This window comes from Ursus maritimus, unplaced genomic scaffold (assembly GCF_017311325.1).
Source record: "Ursus maritimus isolate PB19 unplaced genomic scaffold, ASM1731132v1 scaffold_26, whole genome shotgun sequence".
Classification (NCBI taxonomy): Eukaryota; Metazoa; Chordata; class Mammalia; order Carnivora; family Ursidae; genus Ursus; species Ursus maritimus.
Window position 1 is genome coordinate 1,027,357 of NW_024425119.1, and position 23,703 is coordinate 1,051,059.

The 23,703-nt window shown below is 46.7% G+C and overlaps 1 protein-coding gene and 1 pseudogene across 1 annotated transcript; one reads left to right on the top strand and one right to left on the bottom strand.

Moving 5' to 3' along the window:
• Positions 1–1,863: 1,863 nt before the first annotated feature.
• Positions 1,864–2,380, bottom strand: LOC103675702 (annotated as a pseudogene).
• Positions 2,381–2,498: 118 nt separating this feature from the next.
• Positions 2,499–21,641, top strand: HDHD5 (haloacid dehalogenase like hydrolase domain containing 5). The gene is made up of 8 exons (XM_040641980.1): positions 2,499–3,119; positions 10,987–11,190; positions 12,280–12,392; positions 14,464–14,557; positions 16,064–16,097; positions 17,793–17,967; positions 20,418–20,606; positions 20,793–21,641. The coding sequence occupies exons 1-8, from the start codon at positions 2,877–2,879 to the stop codon at positions 21,124–21,126; spliced, it is 1,386 nt and encodes a 461-aa protein (XP_040497914.1). The 5' UTR covers positions 2,499–2,876; the 3' UTR covers positions 21,127–21,641.
• The last annotated feature ends 2,062 nt before the right edge of the window (positions 21,642–23,703 follow it).

Genomic DNA, 23,703 nt, shown 5'->3' on the forward strand with positions numbered 1-23,703 from the left:
GGCATAAGCAGGTGTGGTGTACAGGCAGGCACAAGTGGGAGACATAGTTCAGTTCCAGACCATGGAAACCGAGGGACGATCACAGGAAAGCAAGTCAAATACATTTTTTGGTGTCTAGTGCACTTAAAGTTATGTTTATACTATACTGTAGTCTACTAAATATTCCATAGCATTATGTCTAAAAAACCAATATACCTTAATTAAAAAATACTTCATTGCTAAAAATGCTCACCATCATCTGAGCTTTGAGCAAGTCTAATCACCGATCACAGATCACCATAACAAAAATAATAATAATGAGAAATTGTGAAATATTCCAAGAATTACCAAAATGTGATATAATGAAGCTAGCAAATGCTGTTGGGTAAATAGCACCAAGAGATTTGCTCAATGCAGGGTTGCCACAAACCTTCCATTTGTAAAAAATGCAGTATCCGTGAAGTGCAATATAAAGAGGCACGCCTGTCTAAGACTTCTGGGAATTGTATCTGTAGGGAGATGGCATAGCCTTTTTGGTCTTTTTTCCTGATGCCTGGAATGTGAACATAATGTCTGAGTCTGCACAGTTATCTTGGATCATGAAGCAGAGCTTTGAAGACAGCTGAGGAGCAAAATAGAAGCCCGGGTACCTAATAAGTGGGTGGAGTCACAATACCAAGCCTTATTGTTCTTTCCCAACTTTGTGTACGTGAAAGAAACAAATTTAGATCTTATTTAAGCCACTAGTCTTTGGGGGTTTCTGTTTCTTAGAGCCAATCCTAGCCCTAACTAGCACAAAGTATATGCATAGAGATGAGCGGGCTTATGCACACACGTGCACATACAAGCACATGTGAGCAAGTTTAGAGGGACAGGAGTATGGGTATTCATTCACTTGTCTACTCATATTAATTGAGCACCCATCAAGTGCCAGTCACCATGATAGGACCTATGAGGGAGATGAAGACAAATCAGAGAGGGAGCCTGCTCTCAAGGATTTTTCTAGTTATAGATCTTTCTTTCTTTCTTTCTTTTTTTTTTTTTTTAAGATTTTATTTATTTTTTTGACAGGGAGAGACAGCCAGAGAGAGAGGGAACACAAGCAGGGGGAGTAGGAGAGGAAGAAGCAGGCTCCCAGCGGAGGAAAGGCAGACGCTTAATGACTGAGCCACGCAGGCGCCCCGAGTTATAGATGTTTCTTAATCTTTTCTGGCTTAACCTTTTCTGGTGTCTGGGTGGCTCAGCCGGTTAAGCATCTCCTTCAGCTCAGGTCATGATCCTAGGGTCCTGGGATCGAGCCCCACATCGGGTTCTCTGCTTGGCGGGGAGCCTGTTTCTCCCTCTCCCAATCCTTCTGCTTGTGCTCTCTCTCTCTCAAATAAATGAATAAAATCTTTAAAACAAAACAAAAAAAGAAGTCCTAGAGAATTTAAGGAAGACTTATCAAGTGACAAGTTACCACCCTGGTCTTGGACTTCAAGGTTGAGGATCTAGGGGTATTGCTAACTTGTGAGTTGGCAGAGTCTCTGCCCATCCCTGATCCACACCTTGCTTCCCCTCACCTAAATACATTGTAGGCTCAGCCATTTTTAGTATAACTATATGCAGGGGCAGGTCAAAGTGTCTGAAAGGGGGCATCTTAAATTTTTCAAATGGTGGAAACAACTGTGCTTTCCCTCTTTCGGGACAATTATTTTCTACCTTGTGTTATAGTCCTGTCTCAACCTCCCTGCAAAGTGTGGGTTTGCGGGATTATTCGTGTATATAGTCTTCCCAGGAGTTAGCACAGAGCTGGGCAAGGAGGAGGACCATAGCGAATATTTACTGAAAGACTACTAGACTACAAGAATGACAAATTGGTATCCTACAAGTATTTTTTTTTTTAAATCTTAAGTCCCGTGACAATTGTTTATTATAAAGATGAACCCTCATCCTCACGATAGGCTTATCGGTAGGATTTCTGGTAGCGAGCACGGGCGCCAGGACCGCCAAACTTTCTGGATTCGCAGCGCCGGGGATCAGCTACCAGCAGGGTCGGGTCTTACTGGATGAGGATGTCTTTGATCTCCTTCTTGGAAGCCTCATCCACGTATTTCTGGTAATAGTCCACCAGGGCTTTGGAGATGGACTGGCAGATTGCGTAAACCTGGGCCACGTGACCACCACCCTTCACTCGGACTCGGATGTCCACCCCAGCAAATCGCTCCTTGCCCAGAAGCCTAACAGGTTCCAGTAGCTTGTACTGCAGCGTGCGCGGCTCGATCATCTCCAGGGGCCGCCCATTCACCTTGATGAGGCCGTTGCCCCGTTTGCAGTGCGCCACGGCCGAGGCCGTCTTCTTGTGTCCGAAGACCTGCACGGACTGCAGAGGACCCTTGGACGGCATGTCTGCGAACGTAGGTAAGAGGTCCTCACCTACAAGTATTCCTTGATTGACTGGGGTTCAGGGCACTTGAACACCAAAAGAAAGCTTTGCTCCTCCGCGCCCCCCTCCCTCTTGCAAAAAAGTATTAGTTCCTTCCACACAGTTTCTCTTTTCCCTGACAGTCGCCGAGGGTTGAGGGAGCGGGACTTCAGTCAGAAACGCATGTTCCAGAAGTCCGCAGGTACACAGTCCGTGTACACGGGCCTGCTCACCTCAAGTCTCCGTCTGAGGCCCGACCTTGCCTGCCTCTCTCCCCTCCAACAGGAACCCCTACCTGCTCCACCCTCCACCCCTCACCCCTGGCCAGCAGGGCAGGAACGTTCTACGTTAGGGCGGCTCCCGCCCCCGCCTCCCGCTGCGCCCTGCTTGACCCCGCGCCCTGCTCAACTCAGAGCCCTGTTAGACCCCGAGCCTAACGTGCCCCGCTCCCCGCCGGGCTCCAGGACACGGACGTGGGACTACAACTCCCGAGATGCCTCGGGCGCCACCCGGCCCGAGCGCTCACCGGCCGCTGATTGGCTGTGCAGCGGGGGCGGGGGCCACGGACCCGGGCTGGTGCTGTCTGCACGTGCGCACGACGGGCTGCTGGATGGCTGTTCTCCGCTGCCTCGCTGCCGTCCGCGCGGCGCCGGGGCTCTGGTGGCGGGCGGCGCGCGCCTCGTTGGGTTTGCGGGGCCGCTGCCCCGGGAGAGGCTATGCTGTGGACGCAGCACAGGTGAGGACGCCCGAGTTCCGGCCGAGCGGGTCCTTAGGGTTGGGGGTGGGGCTGGAGTCGCGGGGAGGGAGGGGGCGCGGGCTGGGTTGCTCCTGGACGTGGCCACTGACCTCTAGTGCACTTCGTTCTTTCCCTGAGCACTAGTGTCCCCTGCACGCCCTGCCTCCCCCTCAGTCGGGGGATTTGTCGTGCCTTCGGCCTGGATGAAAAGTTACTTCAGCTAGAGAATGAACAAAACAAGCGTAAAACGCGCACCGGGATTGTTTCTTCGCCGCTCGCTGCTTTTCGTCTCCGAAGTTATTCGGCAGTTTCTGTGTTCCTATTTTCCCGGTCAGAGTATAATTCCTGCACGTCCTCTGTGATTTTTCAGGATGAGAGTCTTTCGGTTTTGATTTTCAGCGACATTTGAAAGAAATCTGGGGACTCGTGATGGACTCCCCTCTGGGAGCTCCACCTGTAAATGGACAGCCCAGAGATGAATGTGGGTTTTGTGCGGGCTTTTTACTTTGGTCCCATTCGCTTGTGAGCCTTACTTATGATGAGCAGCTGTTACGAGAGGAAGACGGGCGAGAGGAGAGAGAACTGGCGCAGGGTCCCTAATTGGTGCCAGGTGCTTGAGTCAAGTTTTTAAGTACTTTTCTTTGTAAGGTGAAACAGCTGGGGGAGACTGTGCCAGGACGTTAAGCCAGGTGGGCAGATCTGTCACCCTAACTTTCCTCTGGGCTATTTATCTTTTTTTTTTTTTAAAGGATAACTTCGTTTTCTAAAATCACAATTTCTGTATGTAATAATGTCGTACATGTTTATAGTGCTTTCACAGTAACCCTTTGACAATTTTAAATAATTACTTAGTTTTAAAAACACATAGCACTTACTTAGTGCCAGACACTTCACAATTACTAATTCGTACACTTTTCATATCAACTCTGAAGTAAGTACTGTTACTCCATTTTACAGATGGAGGAACTGAAGCACAGAGAGGTTAAGCAGCTTGCCCAGGGGCATACAGCTGGTCAGTGGTAGAATCCTGGAATCCAGGGAGTCTGGTACTAGAGTTCTAACTCTTAACAGCTATGTTATCGCTGTTACCATTTTGCATATGGAAGGGCTAAGAGTCAAGTTAAGAGACTTGACCAGTGTCGCAGAGCTACAGGTGGCCACACTGGAAGCATGGTTTGAGAATATATTGTGAAAAGGACTTTGCTGTCATTTATAACTATTGTATTGACTTTAGCATCTCTGCAGGTCCTGAAATATTTCTAAGTGACTTTCTGATAGAGTAGGAAAAGGGAAGAAAGGGATGTGGCATAGGCGCAGCATTTCAGAGTACTAGCTTTAGAACTGAACCCTGCCTGTCCTGTTTCACTTAAGGCAAATTACTTAGCTTTCTAAGCTTCAATTTCTCCAACTATGTATTGAGGATATTACTTACCGTGCAGTGTTTTTGTGAGAATATCTGTAGGGTACTTTTTGTGATATATGTAGGGTACTTTGCACAGTGACTGGCACGTAGTAAGTTCTTTTAAATGTGGAAGTGGATGGAGTAGACAGTAAAGTAGACGATAGTTCTAATGCCGTTGTTGAAAACCTACCAAACTACAGGTAAGAAGCAGAAACACAGAGGAACATCTTAGTAGTCCTTTCACTTCAAACTAATCTTAAAACCACACATTTAATCACTGCCACAGTTATGAATTTTACTTAGAGGATCTGGCCTAATACCCAGGACTTGTTTTTTAAAAACCCAAGTGATAAAGAAGAATACAGATACAGAAGAGAATGAAAAGAAAAATGAAAAAAAAATGAAGAGGAAGTCTTTCTCTTTCTGCTTCTCTAGGTACCTTCACTTAAAAAAATTAATAAACTTTAGGGGCGCCTGGGTGGCACAGCGGTTAAGCGTCTGCCTTCGGCTCAGGGCGTGATCCCGGCGTTGTGGGATCGAGCCCCACATCAGGCTCCTCCGCTATGAGCCTGCTTCTTCCTCTCCCACTCCCCCTGCTTGTATTCCCTCTCTTGCTGGCTGTCTCTATCCTGTCGAATAAATAAATAAAATCTTTAAAAAAAAAAAATTAATAAACTTTATTTTTTAGAGCAGTTTTAAAGACAGATTGAATAGAAAGTATAGAGAAATCCTATATATATGCCCTCTCCCCCCAGAAATCCTATATATATGCCCTCTCCCCAGATATTATTAATATCTTAGCAGTCGTGTGGCACATTTGTTACAGTTGACTTGCACCTTTACTTTCTTGTTGCTGGGTGCCTGGTTTCTCTGTGTACATTCACCTGAGGGTTGGAGGCGTATGATTACTCATTTATATAGTTAGAGATGAGGGAGCCTTAGGGATATTGCTAAACTGTCCTGAAAACCTTCCTGTTCTAAGTAGCAGAGGCTGTGGTGTCTTTTTTTGTTAAGATTTTATTTATTTATTTGACAGAGAGACAGCCAGTGAGAGAGGGAACACAAGCAGGGGGAGTGGGAGAGGAGGAAGCAGGCTCCCAGTGGAGGAGCCTGATGTGGGGCTCGATCCCAGAATGCCGGGATCACGCCCTGAGCTGAAGGCAGACGCTTAACAACTGAGCTACCCAGGCGCCCCATGTGGAGTCTTGCTTCTAAGAGAGCAAATTTTGTGACTATTTAGGACATGGCCACTAACTATTAAAACTGTATGGTTAAATTTTGTAGCCATCAGCACAAATGAGACACTTTATTTTTTAAAACTATGTAAGTTTTCAAAAATCCAAAAACAGAATAATATTATGAACCCAGATTGACCAGTTACATTTTGCTACACTTGCTTTGCTTGTCTCCCTCCCCTCCCTTTTTTTTCTAGCTGTCAGATTTTAAGATGAATGAGGATTTCTTGTTACTTAACCCCTAAATTCTTCTATATGTACCTCTAAGAAAATGACATTTTATTTTTATTTTTTTTATTTTTTAATTTTTTTTTTAAAGATTTTATTTATTTATTTGACAGAGAGAGACAGCCAGCAAGAGAGGGAACACATGCAGGGGGAGTGGGAGAGGAGGAAGCAGGCTCCCAGCGGAGGAGCCTGATGTGGGACTCGATCCCAGAACGCTGGAATCACGCCCTGAGCCAAAGGCAGACGCTTAACGACTGCACCACCCAGGCGCCCCAGAAAATGACATTTTAAGCATAACTACAGTGCTGTTGTCATACCTAACAATTAGTAATTCCTTATTATAACTTAAAATCCTGTCCTTAAAATGTCTCTGATTGTCTCAAAATTATGGGCATGAGTTTTACATGTAAGCTTTCAGAACAGTATGCCGTGTGTCCATACAGTACAAGAAAGAAGGCCCACCATGCCCTAGAACAACATAGTCCTTACCTCCAGAGGGACCTGTCTTCTAAGAGTCACCAACTGTTTTCCCTTGGGAAGGGATTTGGTGGTCAGGAAGGTCTGAGGGGAAAGGTCTTCCTTATGTTGGCTGAATCCTTCATCCTTTGGGTCCTTCAACATTCAATCAACCTTTGTTGCGTACCTACGAGAGTTTAAGCACTATGCCAGGGGTGGAAGGTTAAGGGAAAAATCATACCCCTCCTCCCTCTGGACCTGTGCAGTGATTCTCTTTGAGAAGAATAAAATAATGAAATCAGAAAAGAGCCATAGATCCTTTCCCCAGGAAAAATGCACGTAGTGTTTTAAGGGCTTTTATGGCCACTCTGAAATCTATCCATGGGCCCCTGGTTAGGACCCCTATTCTAGTGGGGTTTGTTGAGAAAGTGGGAGGGGCTCCAGGGATCCTTGAGGGCCATCTGGTGCATGAGCACACTGAGTACAGAGAAGAACTCGAACTCTCATGGCTGGGGCTGGTGGGAGGTGTGGCAACAGCATGTTCCAACACAGATATCTTGGTACCTCTTGGATCCTTACTCTGAGTGCTTATTGCCCTGGGGGCCACTGAATGAGCTCTGACTTTGCCACAAGCTCAGTTTAAGGCTGACATCTGGATTGAGCACTTGTGAACTGGGTCACCTTTGGCTAGTTCTTCTCTCTGAATCTGGTTTCTTATTCATCTCGTCAGATTATCCAGTGAGTCGTATTGAGCATTATGTATAAACCAGGCCCCTTTTGCTAGGTAATGTCAATTGGAGATAATGACACCCACCCCCGGAGGGTTGGTACAAGGATTAAGTAAGCGTATCTTTGTTATATGTTCAGCTCAGAGCTCAGTACAGTCAACCCATCTGAAGTGCAACAGGATTGGGATGCCTGGGTGGCTCGGTCGTTAAGCGTCTGCCTTCGGCTCAGGGCGTGATCCCAGTGTTCTGGGATCGAGCCCTGCATCAGGCTCCCTCCTGGGAGCCTGCTTCTTCCTCTCCCACTCTCCCTGCTTGTGTTCCCTCTCTTGCTGGCTGTCTCTCTCTCTCTCTGTCAAATAAATAAATAAAATCTTAAAAAAAAAAAAAGTGCAATAGGATCAGCCTTTGGAGCCAAAAGTTAGAGACACTGTTCAGGTATTTCCCTCCTGGCCTGCGGGATTTGACAAGTTTCTTCCTGGCAGTTGTGTTTGCTGGTTGTCAGAATTTCTCTGTTGCTGATTTGAGTTGCTTTCCCCTCTATTTTTCCAGGGTCCTTTCCCACCTCTGACTTGGCACCGAAGCTGCCAAGGTCGAAAGCTGAAAGGTTCTGTGCACAAGCTAGCATGAAGGAGCTAGAAGACTTCCTCCCTGATGGTCTTCCCTGTTCAGAGGAGGGGAGATGGGATCATTACTTTACAGTCACTCCATTTCCTAGTTTACTTGTTACAGAAACAGAATAATATTAAATAATATTAATTTAATAAATAATATTATCCTTCAGCTTCCTTGACCCCACACCCTCTCGATTTTCCTCCTCAAACTGACTGTTGCTCCTTGTTCTTTTGCTGGTGACTCTTAGCTGGCCCTTCCTTAAATGGTGACGTTCTTCCTGGTTCTCTGCAAGCCTTGCTTCCGCTCTCACTCTGCTTGTGCTTCTCGGGCTCTTCTCTCCCTTCCCAAGTTTTGGCTGTTCTCTACAAGCAGAGAGCTTCTGGATTTTCATCTCTAGGACTTTGTATTCAGTGCTGATGTCTCCACTTGCATGTCTGACAGGTCCAAAGTAGGATGTATCTTCTGACCTCCCAGCTGCTGCCCCTGTAGAGTTTCTTGGATCAGTGAGTAGTACCACCATCCACCCTCCCAGGGTCCCAAGCCAAAAAAAAAAAAAAAGGTATGGGAGTCCCTGTGGCCCCTCCATCCCTCGGGGTCCTGGCTGTTCTGCTTCTGTGTATAACATGCCCCTTTCTTATTGTTCTTGTTGCTACTACCTAGTAAAACCTAGTTAAAGCCACCATCACCTCTGTCTTAGATTGTAGTTGGCCCCAACTGGTCTCCTTCAACTTGGCTTTCTTCAGTTCACTCAATCTTGACTTTGCAGCCAAGATTTTTCTACAGTGCAGGTCTAATATGATGTCACTTTCTTGTTGTAAACTCCTTAAATTGGCCTACGAGACCTGGGATGGCTAGTCTTTGCCACCTCCTACGGGTTAGGTATCCCTCATTAAGGCTCTTGGGGTGCCTCACTTCCCCTCATCTCCTAATGTAGCACTCAGTGCAGACTGTTCTGTGGCTGCTTGTTTAATTGTTTTCTGCATTGAACTGTGTAGACAGAGGCCAGTTCTGGCTGCTTGTTTGGTCTGGTACTGATCAGGCTCTCAACAGATACTTGTTAAATGAAGGCATTTACCTCTTCTATTGCCCAGCTCAAAATTCTCTTCTAAGAAACTACCTTTGTCTAATTCTGTTTATTTGCTCAGAACTTAAGTACTCAGAATTGATTTGCAGTTGTGAAAATCTGCAGTTTTTGTGGGTTTAAGTGTTTCCTACACTGGTTGCTTTTTCTTTGACCCCAGCTGAAAAATGCAGGGCCTGGAGCACTTGCTCCTCACAGACAGAGCCCTATGCATAGAGTAGGTGTATGCAGTGACAGTGGCTTGATTTATTGGCCACCAACAAAAGGAAAGTAGCAAACAGGTTAGGTTGGATTTTTTTGACATTTGAAAAACACCTTATATGTTAATAAATGGGATGAATTTTTTATTTGTATTTATTTAAAAAAATTTTTTTCTAAAGATTTATTCATTTATTTGAGAGAGTGGGGGGTGAGGGTGGTGGGGGAAGGGAGAGGAGGGAGAGGGACAGAGAGAATCTCCAGCAGACTCCCTGCTGAGGGTGGAGTGAAACCAAAAGCCAGGTGCTTATCTGACTGAGCCACCCAGGTACCCCTAAACTTTTTTTTTTTTCAAATTTTTATTAATTAAGTAATCTCTTCCCCCAACATGGGGCTTGAACTCACCACCCCAAAATCAAGAGTTGCTTGCTCTACTGACTGAGCCTGCCATGTGCCTCTGGAATGAATTTTTTTCTATAAAGGACAGTGTTCAGGGATGTCTGGGTGGCTCAGTCCATTAAGCATCTGCTTTCAGCTCAGGTCATGATCTCAGGGTCCTGGGATCCAGCCCTGCATCGGGCTCCCTGGTCAGCAGGGAACCTACTTCTCCTTCTCCCTCTGCTCCTCCCCCCTGCTCATGCTCTCTCTCTCTCTCTCTCTGAAATAAACAAATAATAAAATCTTTTTTTTTTTTTTTTTTTTTTTTTAAGAACAGTCTTTAGAGCACCTGGCTGGCTTAGTGGAGCATGCAACTCTTGATTTTGGGGTCATGAGTTTGATCCCCATGTTGGGGGAAGAGATTACTTTAAAAAAAAAACCAAAACTTAAAAAAAAGGACAGTGTTCAACTTTATAAGTCCCAAGAAATGCAGATTGAAATGAGATACCATTTTTTTAAACCTTTAAATTAACAAGATGTTTGATAATTAACTCTTTGATACATGTGAAAATCAATATGGGCAAGGATAAAGTATGTTACCAATGGCCGTGTAAATTAATATATGTTTTTGGAAAACAGTTTGTCAATAGGTGTTATGTTATTAAAATGTTTGCATTCTCTTGTTACTCCTGCTTTTAAGAATCTAGCTTAAGGGAAAAATCAGTAAGCATGAAGAGGTTCCTTACAGCATTATTTGTAATAGCAAAAATGTAGGAAAATGTAAGTGTCCAAAATAGGGGAAATATAATGTTAGTGGAATATTGACTCAGACTTATGTAGTCAAAAATGATGTTTAGAAGATAGAGCTATGTATATTGATATGGAAAGATAACTAAGAGATACCATCTTAAAAAAGGTCAGATGGAAAAGAAAGTACAATATAATGCCATTTGTGTATAAGTTACCAGATAAAAAAATTATTACTGTCTATCCACACACAGTTTCTGGAGATCTACAAGAGAGGAAATAGCACTGGGTGGAAGGAGGCAAGAAATTTAAAATTTTTTTAATATTATCTATAGCACTTGAGGTTTTTTTAAAACTCTGTGTGTGGTGTTGTAATAAAATTGTAAAAGAATATTATGAAGGCTGTTGTAACATACAAAAATATTTGAATGTCAAACAACAAGTGAAAAATTGAACATGTAAAGTGTATTTGTCTACGTGACAAAAGAATAGAAAAAAAAGATCAGTCATGTTAAAGTCCTGGGATGTTTTTGAATCTCTCTATTTTCCATTTAAAAAACTCTTTTATATTAATTATGTGAAGATAGTTTTAACCAAATAGTTACATGCTTAAAAATACATGAAGAGGGACCAATTCTTCATTATAGATGGATTTGCCCTATCAGAAATCCCATGTCCTCATTTTCTGCTCAAATCTCTGGGTGACCTGGGCATAATGTGGTGCCCCTTGTTGTGAGGCTCTTTTCCTTCTTCCCCTTTGCCTCTTGACTCAGGCTGTGGGGATTCTCTTCCTTCTGTGCAGAGCCCACCCACTTTTGGGTTCCTGTTGGACATCGATGGAGTGCTGGTGCGGGGTCACAGAGTGATCCCCGCTGCTCTGGAAGCCTTCCGCAGGCTGGTGAATGCTCATGGGCAGCTGCGGGTCCCCGTGGTCTTTGTCACAAATGCTGGGAACATCTTACAACACAGCAAAGCCCAGGAGCTGTCTGCCCTGCTGGGGTTCAAGGTAAGGAGGCCCTGGAGAAATGGAAGCCCAAAGAGCTGGTTGCCAGTGGATCCCCCATTCCAACTCTGACTAAGCTGCATTTCCTGGGTTGGGGTAGAGTGTTGATAAGCCCTAGGGTATGGCCCGCTGGGTCAATAGTAGAAAATAACTTGAAGCTCAAGCCTAGCCTCTTGAGTAAAGCCTTACCGCAAGGGCATTTTTTGATATATCAGTTCACGTTGAGTGCAGAAATTCTGCCCATGGATTTGGCAGTTTCAGTCTGCTGTCTTTGTATCCATTTCTTTTCTGGGCATCAGGGTTGTCTCTTTTGGATTGTCAGCCCCTGGAAAGTGAGGGTCATGTTTTTCTAAATGTCTGTATACCAGGTGGTACTCTGAGGAGTAGCCTTTGTTTCTCGTAAATAAGGGGTACATATCTGAATGAGCATTGTCCCCCAAAAGCAGCCCCTCTTCACCCACTTGCAGTTCCATGTGGTATGTCAACCTTGGCACGTCCTTCTTTAGTAAGGGTGGATTGAGTTCTTGGAAAGAGCCCTTTGGAACCAAGAGAGTAAATAAAGTGGCTGATCGACTGGGTAACACTGCTTGAGGGTGGACGTAGAACAAAGGAGTACAACTGGTTCCCTTCTGTGGTTTCCAGAGAGGGTTCCAAAACATTTTGAGCACTGGCTGCATCGTAGGAGTTAGTACTATAAATGTTGAAAAGCTAAGCCTTTAAGTAGAATAGAAAACAAAGTCAGAGGCAGATTTCTGTGACTGTGGCAAGGAACATGCGCATAAACCCTGAGCTCTCCAGGTGGAGGAGCGGAGCACAACAGGATTGGTGAGTGGTCAGGACCCAGACTGATGGCATTTCCTGCTTGTTTGTTTTTGTGTGGCAAGAGCCAAATTAGACAGGTTCTTCTCACACCTGTTTGGGTAGTGTCTAGAAGTGCTGGGTGCCAGAAAGGGCTCCCCGCCTTCTCTCTCCCCCCCTTTGCTCTGGGCAGTTTTTTCCCTTCCTAAGTGAAAGAAGCCACCAGTCTCCCCATTATTTTACGTCAACTTTGTGTCTCCTCTGCCCTCCTCTGTCTTTTGACTGTCCCTACAGGTGGAGCCAGACCAAGTCATTCTCTCTCACAGCCCCATGAAGCTCTTCTCGAAATATCACAACAAGCGGATGCTGGTGTCTGGGCAGGGGCCCCTGGTGGAAAATGCCCGAATGTATCCTTTTGGTGCTTCTTGTTCTGGCTGAAGAGGAGGGGGCAGGACTGGAGTTTTCCTCCCATGGCTGGGGTGGGGGTAGACAGGACCATAATGAGGTGTGCTGGCTGCATGGTGCCAGGGCCTAAGGGATATGTAGTGGGCTTATGAGGGAGAGACGATGGCTCCCAAGTATGGCCGGTCCTGGTGTCATAGTTTCCAAAAAGCCAGGCCACTGAATCAGAACCTACTGGGGAGCTTAAAATACAGATTCTTGGTTCACTAGGTCTGAGAGAAAAATCAACAGTCTGTATGTTAGAAGAGAAAACTAGGTGATTTTCTAATTAGGTTTGGAATCACTGCTCTAGCACTGTTCCTCAGGTTGCTCAGTCAGCTTCTCAGCTAATATTAATTAAGTATCCACAGTGAAGCTTCTGGGCCTGTGCACCCTCAAGAGGCAGAAGAGTCGGTCCCTGTTCTCAAGCAGCGTATGCATTTGCTCATTCGGCAGATCTGTGTTGAGTACTTGCTGGGTACCAGCCCCGTGCTGCATGTTCTTCAGGGGCGATGGGGACCAAGAACAGCATGTGGGACTCTGTCTTCATCAAAGGGCTCATACTCGAGGCAGGAGTAACACACCTGCAAAGGATAAAGGAGTATTTAAGATGGACACCTGGGTGGCTCAGTCGGTTAAGCGTCCAACTCTTGGTTTTCGCTCTGGTTGGGATCTCAGAGTCATGAGATTGAGCCTCTCATTGGGCTCCGCGCTGGGTACAGAATCTGTTTAGGATTCTCTCTCTCCCTGTCCCTCTGCAACCCCTTCCACTCCCTCTCTAAGAAAAAAAAGAAAAAAGCAGATTCCCAAGCCTAGACCTCAAGCCCAGCTGGGATCTGCATTTAAAAAAAAAAAAAAAAAAAAGATGGCATATGATTGAAAACTTGAAAGCGCAGTATAGGTTCTGAGAGTCCCAGGTATTGGGGAAGGAACACCCTGGGAGTGGCCGTGACTGGTGGCTTCACAGAGGGATGTGGCTGTGCTACCAGAGATAGTTATGGTTAAGGTTTTCCATGCAGGGAAGGAGCTAAGGAGGCTGGGGAGAGAAGGGAAGGTGAGGATCCCTGAAGCAGGAGATTGGATTGGGATAGGGTGGGGAATAAGAGAACAGGAGGAGCGGTGCCTCGGAAGGGAAGCCTCAGAAGCAAAGGCAAGAGGCCAGTGAGCATACTTATGAGGGCAGGGGGAGTCTGTGCAGGCTCCGTTGCTGTTGGGTGATCTGACAGAAGCAGCATTTTCAGGAGATTCATTTTGAAAGTAATCTGAAACCATGTCCAGTTAAGATTGTAAGTAGGAATTGAGGACAGAAAATGGAGGCAGGTCTCAGAGAGATAAGGTTGGCACTGGCTTTCTGCTCTTCATGGCCTCCCCAGCTTTTCTGAATCTGGCTCGTCCTCAAGAGTTAGCTCAAGTCTGACTTCCCTAGACTCTGCCCAGCTACCAGCCCAGTGATGAGTCTCCTCTTTTCAACTCTTCAAAACCAGCACTGTTGGGGGCACCTGGGTGGCTCAGTCGGTTAAGTGTCTGCCTTCGGCTGAGGTCATGATCCCAGAGTCCTGGGATCAAGCCCTGCACTGGGCTCCCTGCTCAGCGGGAAGCCTGCTTCTCCCTCTTCTACTCCCCCTGCTGGTGTTCCCTCTCTCGCTGTGTCTGTCTCTGTCCAATAAATAAATAAATAAAATCTTTAAAACAAACCCAGCACTGTTCACAGAGTGATGGTTTAGATGGGCCCTGGGCATGTGGTGGGCTCCTTGAGGCCAGACATTCTTGCATGCCTTTGCCACCCTGGTAGTCCCAGCGTGGGACCTGGCACCCTGCTGCTGCGTCACTGTGGCAGGTTGCATCCCTGCTCTGCCTGTGTAGTCACGGCCCGTCTGCCAGCACATTCAGGATTGGTGTTGGCCTTCCAGGCTGTGTCTGGGTTCTCACTGCTTCACTCCTCTCTGCACTAGTTTGGTTGGGACTGTGTTGGTTCCCTCACCTTTAAGGCATCTTCCCCCAGAACTGTCCAGCTTTGCTTCCCTGATCTTGCTGTAGACTTGGCTTCGAGAACGTGGTTACTGTGGATGAGCTGCGGATGGCCTTTCCTGTGCTTGACATGGTAGATCTCCAGCGGCGGCCAAAGACCACGGTAATAAGGAGCATGCTCCTGGATATCTCATGTTTAGTTTTGTCCTTTTGTTCCCCACGTGGGTTCCTCTTACCAACCTTGCAACCCCGCCCACTGAGAGCTGCACCTTAGAGAGACACAACTGGCCAAGGATTTTGTTCTCCAGATATACAAGGATGGCCCAGAGGAGCTGCAAGCTCCTAAGGGCTTTCCTTTCTGCATTGTTTGTAATTAGCTGAGAACCCCTTTCAAAGCCCTAGCATCTCCAATGAGGAGTTTTCTGTTTTACCAGCTGGCTTTCTGAGTGTTGCTTGGGAGAATCATTAACTTTTGTGAAATTAATCATTGCTGTTCCTTTATCCTAAAGCTTGCTATGGAGAGCTGTCCTGATGAGAAACAGCTTGCTTGTAAAAGTAACTGACAGTTCTCAGTATGCCCATGTTCCTTTCGGGTTTGGCTCATATTTGAACCACTGGTTTGATTTCTTATCTCTTCTGATCACTAGTCATAGGGCCTCTCATTGATCCTTTAGAGTATGATTTCCTGGCTCTGGATGGCCCGTGCCCCCCGCCCCCTCATGTGAACTCTCTATCTCATGGCCTGCAGTCTAAGTCAGACCACTGTCAAATGTGGGGAAATGCAGTTATGAACAGACAAGCTTACTTTTGTTTGTTTATGTAGCCTTAGTCTTTCTTCCCCTAGGGCTTTTTTTTTTTTTTTTTAAGATTTTATTTATTTATTTGACACAGAGAGACAGCCAGCGAGAGAGGGAAAACAAGCAGGGGGAGTGGGAGAGGAAGAAGCAGGCTCCCAGCGGAGGAGCCTGATGTGGGGCTCCATCCTGGCACTTAATGACTGAGCCACCCAGGCGCCCCTCCCCCCAGGGCTTTCTGATTGAACAGAGCACTTTATCGCCTTTGAAAGCTTCCTCCGAGGACCACGCAAATTATGTGGGGAACCAGAATGTCGAGTTGGAACAGATCTTTGAGCAGCTCAGAGGCTGAGCCCCACACAGGGGGAGTGACCTCCTCCAGGTCATGCAGCTGGTTAGTGGTAGAGCCAAGACTAATAGTTTAGGGAAGGAACAGACCCCAGGGGATGATAAAGTGGAGATTCCTGCCTCTTCATCTCCTATCAAGAGAAATGGTCCATCATGCCCCGGTGACTTTCCTTCTCTTCGTACGCTCACCTTCATCTTAGCTACCTGATTCTAGACTCTTGCTTGGCCCATAGCTCACCTCCTGTCCTCACTGGAGAGGGACAGCTGACCAGCCCTTCCTCCTGGCTGACCTCCATATGTGGCTTCTCTCAGCGTGTTCTGTGAGAGCCCTGTTCATTCTCTTTACTTTTCTTTGTGAATATTCTTTCTCAGCTTCTCCTTGGCTTGGGCTAGACTGTGAGGGTGGTCTTCGATCTGTCTAGAGTGTGTGTTTTCTCCTGCCGCTCATTATGATGTAGTTGTGTGGTTGTCTGGTGTAGGGGACTGTGACTGTGGCATTGACGGGCCTTTTCTTTGTTTCTTGGCAGCCTCTTCCAAGGAACGACTTCCCTGCCATTGAAGGTAATGAGGGCCTCTGCTGCTGTAGATGGGGCTCTGGGTGGTTCTCCTTTCTGCCCTCCAGGCTGTTCTCTTGAGCTGTTTGCCTATAGACTGGTAGGGTGGCTGTGGGCATTGGATATCAGGTCATCTGGGTTTTAGTCTCAGATCTGCCCCTCACTACCTCTGAGACATTTGTTTTTAATCTTTCCTTCCCCGTATCACTTGCTTTATTATTCTAGAAAAATTGTTAAGTGTAGAAAATCTTAGCATGGAAAGGCTCCCAGAGGTAATGTAGGCCAGCATTTCTCAGGTCCATTAAACCCAGTTCCCCCTTGTGTAACAAAAATACCATAATGTCCCCTTTACTGCCCTGCAGTGAAATTCATAGATAGTACCACTTTCCTGTATATGTATATTAAAAATTAATTAGTTCAGTATAAAGCCCTAATTGTAATAGGGAGAAATAAAAGGAAAATTTTTAGTATTTCAATATGTAAATGATTATTCAGGAAGACATAATGAAATAGTAAAATGATGATATCAAACGTGGAATCACCGTGAATGTTAGAGCAACAAATGCAGATTTATGTAAGTGTGTTTATAGGTGTGATGTAGATGTATTTTATTGGTGACTCAGAAATTAGGGGAAGCATTGTCATTGGTGAAGTGGTTTTCCAGGATAGGGAACAGCTATTGGTAAAATTTTGAAAAGATAAAGTGCATCTTCTCTTGACTTACATGATAGCTGCATTTTTAGAAAATTGGTGTTTATTAAAACTCTACTTTGTTTACATGTAGAGTGAAATTAGGGCTTAGGCTCAATTATGAACAGGTTATTCACCCATGTGGATGTCAGATGAGATAACTCAAATGTTAATAGATAGGGGGCAGTTTCTGATTGTTCAGGACTGTCCTGAGCATCTAGCATTTGTGGCCCTCTCCCACCATCTTTGCCTCTAATTATCAATCATGGTGACAATTAAAATACATTCACCAGTTTCTAGAACACCTCCCTAGGGGACAGTACTCCCACATTGAGACCACTGGTTTGGTCCAGTCACTGGTCTTGTAGCTAATATTGGCAGCTACCATGTGTTGAGTGTTACATGTCCAGCATGGGTTAAGTGCTTTATTATATCTCATTTTCACCCTAAACAATTGTAGGATCGTTATGATGTAGTTGAGGCTGAGGCTTAGAGAGAAAGTAAGTCACTTGCCCACAGTCACAAGGAAAATGGACAGTCAGGTTTGGAATGCAGGTCTCTTTCACTCTAGATCCTCCTCTCCTAGCTGTTAGGTTTACTGGCCCTTGGGGCTCAGAGGGAAGTGGCCGAGGAAGGCAAGCCTTTTGCCAGGTATTTGTGGGTGAGGTGGTCGGGAGAGCATCAGGAGGAAGCAAGTCTGAGACTTGGCTGCTGTTTTTCTTTGTTTTAACCTCTTCTCTGAAGTACTGGTGAATACAAGTGAAAATGGGAACCCGTAGGGAGTGCCTTCCCAGGTTCTGGGCTTTGTTTACCTTGGGTGAATGGGTGAATGGATCTTTGAAGGCTGGTTCTGGGAACTGTGCCCTTGCAGGGGTGTGTACTGTGGAGAAAGAGCTTGTGGTTGGGTGGCACCAGCTGGCATCTGCTGGCCTCCTGAGGGCCTTCCTCCTGCCTGCCACAGAGGCCAGGCAGAGTGCCCTTAACCCTCACCTCCATGCTTTGCTCTTTAAAGGGGTGCTTCTCCTTGGGGAGCCAGTCCGCTGGGAGACAAGCCTGCAGCTGATCATGGATGTCCTTCTCAGCAATGGGAACCCTGGGACTGGTCTGGCGACAGCCCCTTATCCCCATCTTCCTGTCCTGGCCAGCAACATGGATCTCCTTTGGATGGCTGAAGCCAAGATGCCCAGGTAAGGACACAGAGTCCCTGGCCTTGACTGTCGTCGTCACTGCCAGCTGCTGCCTGGGCAGTCCTGCTGACAGTTTCTTACCATCATTCTGGTACTTTGGGCGGTCAGACCCCTGCCTGGGTTGGCCCCGTATTTGCCATAGAAACTTGGCCTTCTGGGAGGATTTTCAAGGGGTCATTTAACATACTAATTAGTAAATGAAAAGTGTAGCTTACTGATCACCGAAGGTATGTTGAGATGATCTTTAACACATGACCTTTGCCCTCCAGAATCCTTTTGGTTTAAGATTTTATTTATTTATTTATTTAGAGAGAAAGAGCATGAGCTGTAGGGGCAGAGGGAGAGAATCTTAAGCAGACTCTGCGGTGACCTGACGTGGGGTCAATCCCATGACCCCAAGATCATGACCTGAAACCCAAGAGTTGGATGCTCAACCAGCTGAGCCACCCAGGTGCCCCTGTTCTCCAGAATCTTAACATGTTATTTTATTGTATTTTTTAAATTAATCTCTGCCCCCAACATGGGGCTCGAACTCACAACCCTGAGATCAGACATTGCGCGCTCCACCGATTCAGCCTGCCGCGTTCCCCCAGAACATGTTATTTATTGTCTGTAGAACCCAAACAGTGGTTGACTTCTGAGGCCTAGCAGTACAGCCGCTCCTCCTTGCCTCCTCCCTGTAGCTCTGGTTCCTTCCCTCTTTGTCTCCTCTTGCTCTTAAGATGTAGGGGCAAGGGGAGCAATAATTATTCTGACAGTTTTGTAGGCCAGAGAACTGAGACCCAGTGGGTAAGTGACTTTCTCAAAGACACACAGGTACTGAGCAGGCCCCTCTCCCTGCTCAGCAGTGTAGACCTCCTCTGTCCTGTCTGAGGCTAAGCACAGTCTAGGCAGCTCTTACTTCTAGCCCTCTTGAGGGCCTTCCTGGAAGGCCCAAACTGTGTACCTTTTGGTGGCTCTTATCTGCAGGGCCAAAGTCCAGAGTTTTCTCTCGCTGCTTCTGATTCCCAGTGGGCTGTGAGTGATCATCAACAGAGGGCAGCAGGCTGACACTGCCTCAAGTCACATGACTCAGTAATTCCAAAGAGATGGCTGACACTGCCTCAAGTCACATGACTCAGTAATTCCAAAGAGATGGGTGTTCATGGCATTCTCTTGTTACTTTACAAGGTATATTTCTGCAGCCTGAGGTTAGATATTTTCTCTGAAGTATTCTTCCTACAGTTCAGGTGTGCTGACACACTAGGTGAGGGGGGTTTGGCTATGTAGGCTGGAACAGAATAGCAAGGCGCAGATTTCAATTTATAGATCGCATTTGAGATTAATTTTCATTCACTAATTTAAAAATTGAAAATAGAATTCATTATATAAATACATGACATTGAGATACAACCTTAATATGTTGGATAGTATCAGTTAGGATTTGATTTAGCAACCAGGGATGAAAACTCAAAATGAAAGTGTCTTTTTTTTTTCCTTCAAGACTTCATTTATTTATTTGTCAGAGAGAGAGCACAAGCAGGGGGAGTGGCAGAGGGAGAAGCAGACTCTCTGCTGAGCTGGGAGCCCGATGCGGGACTTGATCCTAGGACCCTGGGATCATGACCTGAGCCAAAGGCGGACACTTAACCAACTGAGCCACCCAGGCACCCCTGAAAGTGGTTTAAACAAGATAGAAGCTACTTTCTTTCTCATGTAAAAGAAGAATGGGGTGGGCAGTCCAGGGCTTGTGTGGATGTCACACCTGTCTGGAACATAGGTTCTTCCTGTCTTCCTGCTGTGCGATCCTTAGCCCTTGGCAGCATAGTCCCAAATGGCTGCCTGAGCTCTAGCCAGACCAGCATTCCAGGCAGCAAGGAGGAGTGGGAGAGGGTGGAAAAGAGTACCCGCTCCCCAGTTTTACACTTGTTAGAGGTTTAGCACAGCACTTCCGATTTCAGGGACTCTTTGGCTGTAGCTTATTCACATGGCTGCATACCTAGCTGCCGTGGAGGCAAGGGAATACTTCTGTACCCCGGTTGCAATGTGGTGAGCTGAAAACTGGCACTGAAAAAGAAGGGGAGAAGGGCAACTGGTAGTCTGCCACAGATTTAAAGCCGAATTTAAACTAAGATTTGTGGAGTCTGGCTGCCTGCGTTGTAATCCTAGCTCTACCACGTTGGGCAAGTTACTTAATCTCTGTATGCCTCAGTTTCCTCACTTGTAAATGAAAATGATGACAGGTCTCATGAGGTGATTCTGAGGGTTAAATGTGATATGCCACTCCAGGGCTCAACAAATGTTAGTAGAGAACAGCAGGTCATAAAGATAGGTAATAAATGTAGTTCTTACTAGAAGTAATTTCACTCTTTCTGTCACCAGCAGGGTGCTGGAGTGAAAGATTGGTGTATAGGGTCCTGCTTAGAGCCAGGGAGGGGAGGCCTGAGCTGCTGAGCTCTCTTCTCTGGCAGGTTTGGCCATGGCACCTTTTTGCTGTGCCTGGAAACCATTTACCAGAAAGTGACAGGCAAAGAGCTGAGATATGAGGGCCTGATGGGCAAACCCAGCGTCCTCACTTATCAGTATGCAGAGGACCTGATCCGGCAGCAGGCGGAGAGGCGGGGCTGGGCGGCCCCCATCCAGAAGCTCTATGCTATCGGGTAAGTGCTATTCCATCTCCTCATCACTTTTGGACTTCCCCTGCCCTTCCTCCCTACCTACTCACCCACCTGTTTCCCTGTATCTAATACACACTAGTTCCACAGTTGTCCTTTGTTCTCTTTGCCTTGTAACACTGAACTGGGGTTTTCTCTTCTTTCCTTTTCCGGTATGGCTGCCCCTGCCAGTGATAACCCCATGTCTGATGTCTACGGTGCCAACCTGTTCCACAAGTACCTGCAGATGGCGAGGCATGATGGGGCAGAGGCGCGGGGGGCCAGTGGCTTGTGGAAGCAGCGGCCCTCAGCAACCCAGAGCTGCGCCTCTATCCTGGTGTGCACTGGTGTGTACAATCCCAAGGGCCCAGAGCCCACCAGGCCTGCCCAGGACGCAGAGGAGGCTCCATTCCATGGGCACCGGGACTTCAGCTTCAGTCCAGGGCTCATGGAGGCGTCCCACATTGTGAATGATGTGAACGAGGCTGTACAGCTGGTTTTCCACAAGGAGGGTTGGGCTTTGTAGCGAGGGCTGTGTGTTGGAGACCAGGGAGGGAGGGACCCTGGAACTAGAGGGGAGTCCTGTTGACTAGCTTCTGGCCCAGATTACTGGGCATCAAGTCAGGGCTGCTTCCCGTGACACTTTCTGTGGCCCCCACGGTGGGTATTACTGATCACTTAGAAGAAGACACTGGCTTTTTCTCCTGGGCAGTAGCCACAGAATTGTACCCGGGGAGCATTTTGGGTAGAACAATCAGGATTTTCTGGGTCGAGTTCCTGCCTGCTTCTCCTGGCAGTTTGACCTCGGGCCAGTCCCTTTACCTCTGTGCCTCAGTTTCTTCTCTCATTTCAGTAGGGACGTCTGAAAAAAGGGGAGGTGGTGTGAAATAATGCAGAGCCTCACCTGCTCTGTGTTCACCGTTGCATGCCAGCAAGGTGTGTCACTAACACTATGATACTGCTTTTTATTGTATTTTAGCTTCAAGCCCAGTGACTTTTAGGCTTATTTTTTTAAATTAAAATAATCATAATAAATATTCATTATGCTGTCAGTTGTGAAGTTCTCCTGGAATGTACTAAGAAGTCCTGTGGGGGAAGGATAGTGGGTGAGCAGTGTGGGTGACCCTGAAGCAAAGAAATGGGTACCATTTTTCTCCCATAAGGTATTGATGTCTCCTTTCCTACCTTTGTTCTCCTTCCCACCACCAACCCACCCCCAGCCTGCAAAGCCGAGTCTGTCTGGGAATTAGTTATGCCCAGGCTTTGGCATGTACTTGACAACTCCTCTGATGTGGAAAAAAAGGATCTTGTTTATGGTTTCTTCTGACAGAAGAAGGATCACCTATAGTGATCCTGGAAAGTATGTGTTTCTTATATTCCTCCCTCTAGGAGCGACCCATTTCCACTTTTCCATGGTCTGTGTTGTCCACGACCCCTTGTTTGCCAAATCTCCTGGTCCTTGCCCTTGTGTTACTCTGGCAGTCATTTGCATGCGACACAAGCTGGTGACTCTCTCCCCTTTTCTCAAAACACTCTTTACTTGGCTGTATCTCACGTACCTCTTGACCCCTTTTTTGGATGCCTGGTAGTCATTCAGAGGGGAGGAAACATAGGAGATTGGGAAGGAGTGGCCACTGAAATAGGCAGGGAATCATGAGTGGGTGGGTATCTGGGAAGCTGAGTGAACACGTTTCACAAAAAAGGGAGTGATGAGCTGGCTCACTCCCTAAGTATCAGAGCTCGGCCGTGTCCAAAGCCAAATGTAGCCCAACCCTACTGACAGTAGCACTGAAGACAGTAGGCTGAGGGCCTGGACTCGTCCTTGTCTTCTCTTTAATGTCCTGCAGCTTTGCCTTCAGAATGTACTGAGTGTGAGCACTTTCCAGCCTTCGATGCTGCCCTGCCCCGGGCTGCTGGCTTCTCTAGCCTGCATTGTTGTGGCAGCCTCTAGGCTGACGTCCCTGTGTCATCTTCTCCTCCCTCTCCGTGGCTCCCCCCCTCAGCGCCCCAGAAGCCAGATCCTAAGTTTGACCTGTTCTCTGATCAAAACCCTCCCATGACTTCTGGTCTCATCCAGAAGAGCCCACGTTCCTTACCGAAGCACAGATGCCCAGAATGGATGGAATCCTGGATGGAATCCTGTTCTCCCACTTTCCCCTTCATGTCATACCAGCCCCACTGGCTCCCTTGCCAGTCTGCCGTACCCATTCCTGTCCCAGGACCTCTGCCCTTGTGGTTCCCTCTACCCTACCTCCACTATCTACATGGCTCACTCCTTCCCTTTTTTTCCCTCATCACTTCTTAAATATCTGGTGGATATGTCATCTCAAAGAGACTCCCTCAACTTCTTATAACAAGTAGTACTCTATAGGGGCGCCTGGGTGGCACAGCGGTTAAGCGTCTGCCTTCGGCTCAGGGCGTGATCCCGGCGTTGTGGGATCGAGCCCCACATCAGGCTCCTCTGCTGTGAGCCTGCTTCTTCCTCTCCCACTCCCCCTGCCTGTGTTCCCTCTCTCGCTGGCTGTCTCTATCTCTGTTGAATAAATAAATAAAATCTTTAAAAAAAAAAAAAAAACAAGTAGTACTCTATCCCTCTTAACCTGCTTAATTTTTTCCATAGTCCTTATCACCTCATGATCTATATTAACGTCTTTATTCTGTGTCCTCTACTAAAATACAAGCTCTGTGGACTTTGTCCGTATTGATGCGCTCTTGTGTCCCCACACCCGTATGCCTGGCACTTGGTCAGTTTGCAGACCCTGTGAATCCTCCATAGTGTCCTTAAGACAAACATGATTTTCTTTTCTTCCTTGAGCATCATGGCAAAAGTGAAAAGACTAAGGGTCTTGGAGTCAGGCGGAGCTGGAATCAAATCCTAGCTGCCATCACTAGCTATATGGCCTTGGGCAATCTCCTTCACTTCTCCAAGCTTCCATTTTCTCATCTGTAAAATTGGCATTGGCCACGTGTATTTCATAAATGAGCTATTTTAAGTACAGTACTGTATCATTTAGGATTTTGTTCAGCTGTTTGTTACAGAAATCTGACTACAGTGGCTTTAACAAATAGGTGGTTATTTTTCTAAGCAATAGGAAATTCAGAG